At 35.0% G+C, this 13,081-nt stretch overlaps 1 protein-coding gene across 1 annotated transcript; it reads right to left on the bottom strand.

Annotated features, from left to right (window-relative positions):
* Positions 1 to 1,856: 1,856 nt before the first annotated feature.
* On the bottom strand, positions 1,857 to 11,531 carry LOC109676089 (selection and upkeep of intraepithelial T-cells protein 1-like). The gene is given in 3 exon segments (XM_074079612.1): positions 1,857 to 2,212; positions 2,215 to 2,235; positions 11,456 to 11,531. Coding segments are annotated over 3 exon segments (453 nt in total).
* Positions 11,532 to 13,081: the final 1,550 nt, after the last annotated feature.

Raw genomic sequence — 13,081 nt, 5'->3', positions numbered from 1 at the left:
GTCCCATCCTGCCTTTCATGCCTGGATGAATTCCTGTCAGTGTTTACGCAAGAGCTGCCCTCACATTGCTCCTACCAGCTGAATCTGAGGAATTCCAGGTTAGATGCCTCTTCACACAAAAGTCACACTGTGCTCATTTAGCATGTGAAATTTCCAATTTGAGTCTGCTATATACCAAAATTTCTGGTTCTCTGGAACTGAACAAAACAGTCAAATCTACTCAGTTTGTACTGAGTAGGCACCAGGGACTGTGATCCTGAGTGCTCTACCCTCATCCATCTCTATCTTAGCACTCTAGCTCCTACTCACAACTTGTTTCTTTACTCTTACCAATAAGAGTTCAGAGCCACCACCCAATATTTTCCTCATTGGCTACACTACTAGGTACACACGGATCCTCAGGGTGGTTGTTCCCTTGCTCAAAGGAAGGAGGAAGTCTTTGAGGTTTGGGAAGTACAGTGTTCTGCTGTCTGAGACAAGGTTTTGGCTAAGATATCTCAAGATGTCCCCTTTCACTTCACCAGTAAGAAAGCTGGGAAGCAATAGGAGCACTTCACTGGCGTCTGCTTGCTGTGCAGTATGTAGATCTCCCACGTTAAACTTTATTTTTGTAGAATGTCAGCCTGTGGATCTTCCTTCAGCTTGCCTTCTCTTTTTCATATAGTCCTGCTTGGGGAAAGGGGTGGTATCCCTCTTTCCTCCTATTTTGCTCAGTGCTGTATGTTACGTTTCTTTTATAAACCTAAAAGTCAATGTTTTTGTTTTCATGTTTATTAAGTCTACTATTTACAGTTGCCTTCCTTGCCTTTCCATGTTACTCAGCTCTCCCTGAGCCACAAACCTGGTGATTTTATTTCAGGTTCATGAGATACAGGAAAGTTCTGGGTGTCTCTAATCAGCTATCTTGAAAACTACCTTAGTATATAACAATTTAGAGAGAATACACAAGTCTTTCAAAAGTTTTAGGACTTTGCCTGAGACATAAGACTTGCCTAATATGTAGTCAGAAAATAGAGATTTAAAGTATAAGCTCAAAGCAGCTGTAATAAAACTTTCTTCAGTGATAGAAATGTTCTATAACTGTATTGACTAATACAGTGGGTACTTGCCATTTATTAAGCATCTGAGAAGGAACCAGTGAAACTCAAAAACTGAATGTTTAATTGTATTTATCTAACTTAATTAATTTAAATATGAATGTAAATGGCAACATCATTTTGGGCAGCTCAGTGCTACAGTATAAAGTCAGGTGTCATATAATATCCAATAAAGATGTTAAATTTGACTAGGTCTTGAGCCTTACATAGTGAATGCTCTCATTTGTGAAACTGTTGTACTTACTTCAAGCTCTTCATCTTTACTCAATTTCTTTGTCATTCTGAATACTTGAAAGGGAGAGGAGAGTGACTGAAATGCTGTATATTTGCAGAAGAGTGGGTATATAGCATATATATCTAAGGACACTGAAGAGGCTTTCTGGAACAGATTTTGGGAAATTAATCTGATTCTAAGTAGTCAGAAGAAAAATAGAATAAGCATTATTATTAAAGAGACTATTCTAAAGATTTGGGTTGTTTGTAAAACCACATTTTACTAAAGTGTCATCAGAAATAATTGAAAGGATAATAACAAATCCTAAAGGAATTTGTTGATATATTGGAAATCTCACAATGTATGTAGATATAAAGAAGATATTTACTGATGGAGTTGATATCTCCAAAGACATAATTTTTACTTTTGATTCACTACTTTATCCAGTTTAATGACTAAATGCATGAATTTGAACTTGATAATCAAACTGTGTAATATGGAAATTGAAAGAATTTCCCTAATACAAAGCGCAAATGGGTTGAGTATCATGGATGCACAGAAATCTCAGTGGGATCCATCCTTACCTTCACTTCTGTGATGTCCTCTTCATAGAAATCACCATCTTTGAAGATGCAGTGGTACTGTCCATCATCATCAACACTGACATTAAAGATCCTGAGGGTCACTTTACCTCCTCCAATGGCATCTTTCACCAGTTCTGTTTGCTCCACATACATAGAGATAGTTTCTCCAAATAGGTCTTTACCATCATTGTATAGGTGAACAGGGTGTGTGTAGTGGTTCTGGAACCAGCGAATCTTCGTGTGCTGTGCACTCTGTGGTGGAGACAACTCACAACTGAGCTCATCTTCTTCACCTAATGGAGCCAAGACTGGCCCTTTAAGCCATTCACTGTGAATTTTTCTGGGAAGGGAAATGATAAACAAAATGTGAGAGTATGAGTCAGGACATAGCTCTTATACTTTCTATACTTCGTATAACCATGTGAACACACAAATACTTTATTGAAGGGCAGTTATTTTGTTTATTCTGAAGACATCTCAATTTTGCAGTTGACTTGAAGAGTAGTTTATTAAATGATTTTCCTTAAGAAACATGAAAATATGGTTTATTGCTGCTAATGGTTGTCCTTTCATTCTATTTCTTCACCCATTCTGCTTTCAAGAGTGGGGGAAAGGGGATAAAGGAGAAGGAGGAAGGGGTGATTTCAACTGTGATATATTGTAAGTGCTTTTGTAAATGTCAAAATGTACCCACAACACAACAATAATAATGAAACAAAGAGTTACTGAACTTAAACTATAATGAATCGATGTATAAACTTATGCTTCTTTTTCTGGTTAAGCTTCATAGGGTTTCTTGAATTGGATGATTCCTATCTTTCTTCAATTCTGGAAACTCCTGCTTATTGTGTCTTTAATTTTATCTCCCTTATTCTCTACATTTTCTTATTATGCAACTCTCCAACTCTTGCTGGTATCAAGGTTAAGACATGTCAGTTTTTTTCTTTTGTCTTTTTTTGTTACCACTTGGCTGCAGCAGATGCTCGTTCAGGTCAGAGACTCAGAACCTCTCAAAGCTGATATTTAGCCTCTCACTGCAATAAAATGTGAGGATAGACAACATTTTAGACTCTCACTTTTGTCCCTTGCCTTCCTCATAGAAGACAGGATGAAAAAAAATTGTTGGTTCTCTTCATATTTTCCATTTCTCCTATGAGGTGGCATTCTTATGTTTTTCAAATCCTTCTGTTATATTGCCACTTGGTCAAAATTATCAAATCAATTTAGCTTTTCTTATTCTTGGAAGCTAAGCAATCTCAAGCAGCAATTTGTGATTGATCAATCAATATTTAAAGTATTAAAATTATTTTGTATATAGAAAGGAATACTACTTTAGCTATCCATTGTTTAATCCCCGTGTTATTATATAATTATATAACAAATATTTGAAAACAATTTAAAATATTTAAGCATTGCTAATGAAATTAATTTTATTTCCTTAAATAATTAAATTGCAATTACATATCTAATGTTCTGATTATTTTGAGTTTGGTTTTAAATGTATATGTAACAGACAAATTAATCACAAGTAGAGAGATTCCATGATAATTATCACATTACCTTACAGCAATTAAAAATAAAAATGATGTGGGATTAGATCATTTCATTATCATCTACTAATTTTTATATCTAACTAGATAAATAATTGGATATGTTCTTGTGGTTGCAAAATACTTACATCAATAAATTTAAGTTAACAACAATTGTATAGGAAATGAAAAATTCCTCAAAGGCAGAAAGGAAATATTAGATATTTTCCATTAAAACCACTTATAATTTAAAGTCATCAAAACTCTTTTTTAAGTTCTTTCAAAAAAGTAAACATATCTATAAACTTATATATGAATTCTATTTCTAAATGACCCAGTAAACATGGATTACCTCTATAAAGTATTAAAACTTATTGTGTAAATAAAATCATATTTTTTAAGAATTTGAAATTGGTCCATGAGAAGAGAGCTCAATGGGAGAAAGTTTAGAAGTTCAAACACATAAGGACATTTCTTTTATGACAAAGATGATTTCTGGGATCAATGGAGAATGATGGTTTACTTAATAAATGGAAAGGATCAGATTTACTTTTCAAACCTTAAATGAAAATCATTTTGCAAAGATTAATTTGAAAATATAAAATAAGTGGACAGAGTGGTTGTTATAACCTTATAGTGTGACCTAGAAAAACTTCTCAGCACAATACAACACCTGGACACCACGAAGAAGCTGCTGAATTATATAACATAAAAAGTCAATAAAAATCAAGAATATATTTTAATCCATCAAAGTTAAGAATCATTTTTGTCAAAAGTTTTTGTTGGGAAAAGGAAAAACAAGCCATAGACTGAGAAAAATATTTGCAAAAAACATATATCATGTAAGACTTGTGTCCAGAATATATAAAGAAATCTTAAAATTCAACAAAATATAACAGAAACATGATTTAAAAATGAACAAAAGATCTGAACAAACACTTCACCAAAGAAGATAAATACATGTCAAGTGACCATATGAAAAGAGACTTGCCATTATATATCATTAGGGAATTGCAAATCAAAATATTAATTAAATACCACCATAAACCTGTTGTTAGAATAGTTGAGAAAAAAAAAAGAAAATTAAAAGTTTATTTCTTTAATGAGCATAGGTTAAAAAATTCTCAATAAAATACTGGCAAACTAAATTTAATGACATATCAAAAAGATCATACACCATGATCAAGTAGTTTTCATTCCAGGGTTTCAGGAATGGTTCAACATACACAAATCAATAAATGTAATGCAGCATATAAATGAAGCAAGGACAAAAAATCACATGATCATCTCAATGGATAATTCAACATCCTTTCTTGAGGAAAGCTCTGATGAAACTAGGAATGGAAAGAATGTACCACAACATAATAAAGGCTATATAAGACAAGTCTATAGCCAATATCATACTAAATGAGGAAAAACTGAAACCATTTCTTCTAAATTCAGGAATGAAACAAAGGTGTCTAGTCTCTCCACTTTTATTCAGCATAGTTTTGGAATTCCTAGCCAGAGCAATAAGATAGGAAAAAGAAATAAAAGAAATTCAAATAGGAAAGGAAGAAATCAAACTATTCCTATTTGCAGATGACATAGCTATATAGCTAAAAACTATCAAAATGCTCCTGGACATCATAAATGCCTTCAGCAAAGTAGCAGTGTACAAAATCAATATACAAAAAATCAGAAGCTTCTCTATATACCTATAATAATCAGACTAAGAAAGAATTTAGGAAAACAATTTCATTTACAATAGCCTCAAAAAATAAAATATCAAGGAATAAACTAAACAAAGGAGTGAAGGATTTCTACAATGAAAACTAAAAACCACTGAAGAAGGAAATTGAAGAAAATACATGAGATGGAAAGATCTCCTTATGCCCATGGATTGGCAGAATTAATATCATGAAAATGGCTATATTACCAAAAGAAATCTGCATGTTCTACATAATCCCCAATCAAAATTTCAATGACATTCTTCACAAAGATTGAAAAATCAACTCTAAAGTTCATATGGAAGCTCAAAAGACTGTGAATAGCCAAGGCAATACTGAGCAAAAAGAGCAACACTGGAGGTACCACAATACCTGACTTCAAACTATACTACAGAGCCAAAGCAATAAAAACAGCATAATACTGGAACAAAAATAGACACAAAGACCAATGGAACAAAATAGAAGACTGAGATAAGCCCATGCAGCTGCAGCCACCTGATTTTGCCTCTTCTACAAATTTTACAGAGAATACTGGTTATCTACCTGTAGAAGGCTGAAACTAGATCCAGGTCTTTCACCCTGTACAAATATCAGTTCAAAGTGAATCAAAGACCTTAGCATAAGACCTGAAATTTTAAAATTCATATATAAAAGAGTAGGGAATACATTGGAACATACAGGCGATAACTTCCTAAATAGGAACCAAGAGAAAAAATTGACAAATGGAACTACATGAAACTAAAAAGCTTCTGCACAGCAAAGGAAATGGTCACCAGACTGAAGAAGCAGCCCACAGAATGGGAGAAAATCTTTGCCAGCTATATATTTGACAAGGGATTAATAATCAGAATTTACAGGGAGCTCAAAAAACTAAAATCCAAAAGAATCAATGACCCTATGTATTGGTCATTAAAAGGAACCCTCATACACTGCTGGTGGGAATGTAACTTAGTACAACCACTGTGGAAAACAGTATGGAGGATCATCAAAAAACTAAAAATAGAACTGCCATATGATCCAGCAATCCCAATCCTAGGGATATACCCAAAGGAATGTAAGTCTGGTTACAATAAAGGCACCTGCACATCCATGTTTATTGCAGTATTATTCACAATAGCTAAGCAATGGAAACAGCCTAGATGCCCCACTAGTGATGAGTGGATTAAGAAATTGTAGTATTTATGTATAATGGAATTTTATTCAGCCAGAAAGAAGAATGAAATTTTGTTATTTGCAGGTACATGGGTGGAACTGGATAACATCATTTTAAGTGAAGTGAGCCAGGCTCAAAAGGTCAAAAACTGCATGTTCTCTCTCATATTTGGAATATAGACCTAATACAAATACAGCAATATTATGAAAAACAGGTCATGCTAAGGGAAGGTCACATACAAGAGAGGGAGGGTAAAAGAAGGAAGTTAAGGAGGTGAATATGGTTAATGTACTCTCTAAACAAGAATGAATGTAGAAATTTTAAACCTGTTGAAATCACCATAAGAAAAGGACAAAGGTAGAAAGAAGAAAAATATGAGCCAATTTGGTTATAATACATATATACATAGAAATGTCACAAGAAAAACTCCCAGTATAGCTATCTTAAACAAAAATGTCATTTTATTTACAAAATTGCAGAACAGGACGGTGCAATAGGTCCTGTTGGGGGGGTGGTTACTACTAGTGGAAGGGCAGAGGATGTGGAGAAAGGGTGTTAAGAGGTGAATATAGTACAAATACTGTGTACACATGTATGTAAGTGGAAAATGATACCTATTGAAGCTACTCCAGAAATAGGAGGAGGGGAAGATAAAGGAGAATGATTTTGGGGGTTGAATTCAACTGTGACATATTTGGTATATTTTAAGAACTTTTGTAAATGTCACAAGCCACACCTAACACAACAATAAAAAAAGAAAAAAAAAGAATCAATGAACCAATGAAAAAATGGGCAAATGAACTAAACAGAACTTTTTCGAAGGAAGAAGTGCAAATGGCCAAAGACACATAAAATGCTCAACATCCCTGAACATAAAGGAAATGCGAATCAAGGCATTAAGATTCCATGTTACTCCTGTTAGAATGTCTATCATCAAGATACAAACAATAACAAATGTTGGCGAGGATATGGGGAAAAATGAATCCTCCTGCACTATTGGTGGGAATGTGAATTAATGCGACCACAATGCAAAGCAGTATGGGTGCTCCTCAAAAAACTAAAAATAGAACTATCATATGACCCAGCAATACCACTCCTAGACATATATCCAAAGGAATGTAAGTCAGGTTACAATAAAGACACTTGCACACCCATGCTTGTTGAAGCATTATACACAATAGCCAAACTATGGAAAGAGCACAGATGCCCCCAAACTAATGAATGGATTAAGAAAATTTGATATTAATGTAGAGATATAGATATAATAGAATATTATTCAGTCATAAGGAAGGATGAAATTTTGTCTTCATAGGTAAATGGATGGAACTGGAGAACGTCATGTTAAGTGATGTAAGCTGGGTTCAGAAAGACAAAAGTTGCATGTTTTCTCTCATAGGTGGAAGATAGATCCAAACACAAATATAAACACTATCACATGTATGTATATATATACATACATGTATATATATACATATATATATCATATTTCCCAAAGTGGAACTGCCAGAGAAGACTGAGGAGAAAAAGAACAAAAGAAGGGTAGAAAGTGAATAATATTGTAATATATCACATCTGTCTGTACAGGACTAAGATACAATGAAATGCACTGAAAACTGTTGGACAATATGGCATGGTGGAAAAGGGGTGAGGAAGAGTAATATAGGGGGTTAGACTGATTTAAGCATAATATATTCACAGGTAAAATATTAAGGCAAAATCCTCACTGAGCAATGTACAGACAAACAATGAAAGACAAGAATGTAAAACAGGTCACTTTAAGGGGAGGGTCCTAGCAAGAGGGAGAGGGTAAATTAAGAAGGTAAAGGAGGGTAAAAATGGTTGATTTACTTTCTATATGTTTATTAATTTGTAACATTGAAAACTAAGTCATTTTAAAAAGGAGGTGAGGAAATGTGAGGAGGTGAGGAGGGGATGAACCAAACTGGGATACAACATATGTACATATGGAAATGTCACAATGAAACCTCCCTTGTAAAATTAACATATATTAATTCAAAAGAAAAAAATAGAATAACTGAAATTCAAACCATTGACACCACCAAAGAGGATGTAGAACAATAGGACTGTCATTGCTGGTGGGAGTGCAAAATGACACAGTTTGGAAGACTGCTTTGCAATTTCTCAGAAAGCTAAAAATAAGATTCCAACACCATCTTAACTATCATGTTCCTGGATATAACCCAACTGAGTTGGAAAATACATCTAGACAAAAGCCTGCACACAAATGTTTACCGCATCATTATTTACACTTGTCAAAAATTGGAAGCAACCAAAATGTCCTTCAATAAGGGAATGAATAAACCAACTGTGGTACATTCCTATCAATGGATATTATTCATTAATGAAAATAAATGAGCTAACAACCCATGAAAAATCATGTAAAAAGCATAAATGCATATTACTAAGTGAAAGAAGTCAGTTTGAATGGGGTACATCCTGTATGATTCCAATGTATTGCATTCTAGAAAAGGCCAAGTTAAGAGACAGAAGAGTAGTGGTTGCCAGGGTTTCCAGGGAAAGAGGTGGAATGAATAGGTGGAGAATATACTTATGCCATTTTAAGGATGTTGTAATTATTCTGTATGATACTGTGATGGTGGATACTTGACATTAAACATTTCTGTAATAAATTTGAGGATCATAGGACTGATCATGGAACAAGATAAAGCCAGCAGGTGGCAGTAGCACACAACAACCTTGTATTTGGGCAACACTTGCAGAAAGAGGCAATGCTCAGAGGTGAGACCTGGTACAAGTACAGGGTACCACCATCTAGAAGGAGAGGAGGGCCAAGAAACTCCTAGGGTTGGAGAAGAGATTTATGTGTCTAGGTAACACATGTGCCCTGCAGAGCACATTCGAAGTCTCTGATTCAGAGAGCTGTGCATGGCATCAGCAGTTTGGGGATTTTATAGCTACTGATTTATGCTGTTTATGATATTGGGTGTTAGTGGCAGTTCACAGGGGATACAAAGCAGGCAGGCATTAAATGGTTAAAAGTCTGATTGGGATATATTTAATATAACTTGATGTATAAAAATTTGTGTTTGGTAGTATTGGGTGTGTAGGTCAATGGGTCTCAGGTTTTTAAGAAGTTGGCAGATTATGATCAATACACTGAGGCCATTTTTAGCTCATTTGTATAATAATTTGTTAGGACCTAGAGAACTGGACAGGGCATGGTGATGAATGCCTATAATCTCAGCTACTCAGGAGGCTGACATAGGAAGATGATGATTTGAGGTCACCACTGACAAAGTTAGCCTGAAGCCCAAAAAGAACTGGTATGTGGATTGAGTGGTAGCAAGTATGAGGCACTGAGTTCCAAATCCTAGTACCACACACACACACATGAACACACACACATACACACAACCCAAAGAACTACACAAGTGAACTCAATATGAATTTTTGTTACTTATAACCTGCTGATATTGGCTTCCTATAATCAATATTAAAATTATCAATTAATAACTATGGGGAGATGTTAATAATTAGGAAAACTGTGGGTGGAGGATGGAGAAGAGGGAGCTGGATTATACATGAACTTTATACACTTGCTACACAATTTTTAAATTGCTCTTGAAAATAAAATGTATTAAAGATTTAAAACATCAATTAGGAGAAAATGCAGGTCAGATTAATAGGATGGGGGAGGGCTTATAATCCACAAAAAAAAAGTCAAAGCAAAAATTTCTAAATACCAAAAATTCAATAAATTAATATATTGTTTTATAAATTTGTCAGAAATGCGTGAAATGGGTATTACAGAGCAAAAAATAACTTTAACATTGGAGCATTCTTCAAAAGCAGTGACAAAAAACCTAACAATACAAAAAAACAAGGAAATAAGACATAAACAGGCAGCTCAGAGAAAAAGAAATGCAGTTTTTGAAAGATATTCAACCCCTTTCACTGATAAAAAATAACATGTGCAATCACTGTGATAACTCCATTTTTCATCTGTAAGTTTGGCAAAGTCAAAAAACTTTGGTACCTGTAATACCTAACAAGCTCACATATGTTTTTGTTAGAAATATGCACTGGTAACTATTTCAGAGTAACATTTTCAATATAATAATGAAGTAATAAACTTTGACTAGCAGTTCTGATCATAAGAATATTTCCTACATTCATACTCACCATTGCTGAAAACACATGTACAAGGATGTCTGTGACGGCATTCATCACAATGCCCTGTCCAGTTCTTTGGCTAATAATATTTAGGATCTCACCTAAATGTCCATCAGTAAGACTTTTACCAGTTAACATGGAGCTTTAGCTGGAACTTTCTATATTTCTTATGTCATTTGCTGACTCAGGTTTTTCTTTTACTTATCTCTGTTTCTAGACAACCTATATTTATTTCTGCTTTGAATAGGTCCCCTTGCAAATGTAAATTCTCTTTCTCTATTAACATTCCCCTATGACTGGGAACATAGACCAAGCAGTAGAGTGACTGCCTAGTAAGCAGGAGGTAGAGAGTTCAAACCCAAGTACCTCCTAAAAGAATGAAGATTTGACAGGCCATCCTGTAGTTAACAAGACTCCATCTCAACAAAAACAGCTGGGCGTGGTACCGCTTACCATCCCAATTCTTCTAGAGGCTTAAAGTAGGAAGATTACAGTCTAGGTCTGCCCAGACAAGAAACGCAAGACTCTACTTGAAAAATAACTAGGGACATGGCTCAAGTGGTAGAGTGCCTGCCTTGTAAGTGCAAAGCCCTGCGTTCCAACCACAATTCTGAAAAAAATAAAAGTTTTCACTAGCTTGTCTCATCTTTCTTTATTCCCCACTGTCCTGACAATGTACATGGATTCCAATATGGATTTATATCTTGTGCCACTTCCTCACTATCTACTTGATAAATAAGTCATGTCTCCTCAATATGAATATTAGATTCTTAAGAGCAACTGTTATGTCTTCTTCCTTTGGGTTTTCTTCCTGGAACCTACCCAAATGTGAGTAAAGACTTGTTGACTTGGAATGATTATGTCTTCCAAACCATAAACTAGACCCTATTGTACCCATTCTCCTATCATTACTACCTATTAAGCCTTAGGAACAATGGTTTAAAAAGCTGTCCCTTTTGATTGTTGCTTTTCTTGGCATACTTGATATTGCTAAGACAATTGAAAAATTCATACCTGAGCTTGGTGTGGCCATCTGAAGGAGGGACATGACAACAAAGTGTCTGTGAGAAAAAAGTCCTGTAGTTCCCATTAAACCTGTGATAAGAAGTGAGGTTAGTTCAGAAATAGTGAAAACACGAGTAATAAGTTACAGAAATCAAATATCTCTTCATCTCTCTCAACTTGCCAGGACTCCAAAATGAAGGACTCCCAGCTAGATTTTATCTTCAGATAAATAATGTGTAATTTTTTTTAGTTTAACTATTTTCCTTGCTGTATTTGGTATGCTGAAATTTTTAATTGCTAAATATGGCAACCCTACTTTCCAGAATATTCAGTACCATGATCAGGGCCAGCCCAAAACTCTTTTTCCATTAAGGATTGTTTCCTGCCAGGCAAGATGTTGTCTTCTGGTTTTGTCAACTTCACTGGGTCACCTGCTTCTCCAGACAAAGGGATGGAACTAGGGAATGAGTTCTGATCTTCAAAGCCTCTGTAGGGTAAGCAACTGTCATATTTAGCGACATTCGGTTATACAGAAAAGTTTAAAGTATAAGATTTAGACTTACTATTACAGGATGGACCAAGTGGCTATTTTAGAAGAGGCATGACTTTTTTCTCTGTAGTTGTAGCAATTCCTCTGAATTTTCTGTTCATGGAGAACTAACTCATAATTAATGATAGATTTGTGGACCCATATCATCAGAAAAACTCAAAAAGGATAATGAAATTGTGTTTCTCAGTTAAATTTTAATGCTTTTTATCATTTGTGTGATAGTTTGGCCTTGACTCAGGAGAAAAATTTGATAGCGCGCGCGCGCACACACACACACACACACACACACACACACACACTCACTCACTCACAGAGAGAGAGAGAGAAACCAACCTGCTAAGTGCTAGGGTTATAGAGAAGTAGATCATTGGATGATGGCAATAATATGAAAATGCCATCCTAAGTCTGACAGATCCAGCAATCCATGAAAGCCATTCATTGTGCAGCACTGTGGCGGGGAGGAGGTCTACAGGCTTTACTAGTGAGGTGCTCCTTACATTGTGACAAATGAGCAGGCCTTCTCATAAAGCAATGATCACATACATTATATTCAATTATGGAATTATATTCAATATGGAAACCCTACTGAGCAAGTAGAGTTGAGGAAAATCTAGGAAGATTAAAGAGTAAGGCAAAGAGAAAATCATGAACTCTTTACATGCCAGGTTAGGGTATTTAAGCTTTACTTTCTGGGCAAGAGAACTATAAGAAGCTAAGTGGTAATATGCGCAGTGGTTGAAGCAAGGTCCTAGGATGGTACTACCTGTGTTGAAATCCTTGCTTTTCTCTGTTTAACTGCAGAGTTATAAGTTATTACATCTCTATGATTACATTTTTTAGCTTTAAATAGAGGGCAATGATTTCTTCTTCATTGCATTTATTACTGGAATTAACAAAGTTATAATATCTAAAGTGGACAGGAGAGTGTCTGTTAAGTATTATACCATAAAGTATAAGTACCAAAAGGAACTTAAGACCTTTACTTGTTTTCTTATCATTTTTAGTATTGTTGAAGTTCAGTAGCCTTAGAGAGATGAAATATTGGGTCTCTGGAACCATACCTACATCCTGGATCTACTGCTTAA

This window comes from Castor canadensis, chromosome 7 (genome assembly GCF_047511655.1).
Source record: "Castor canadensis chromosome 7, mCasCan1.hap1v2, whole genome shotgun sequence".
In the NCBI taxonomy this organism is placed as follows: domain Eukaryota; kingdom Metazoa; phylum Chordata; class Mammalia; order Rodentia; family Castoridae; genus Castor; species Castor canadensis.
The sequence above is the reverse complement of the archived record's forward strand: the minus strand, read 5'-3'. Positions and strand labels throughout refer to the sequence as shown.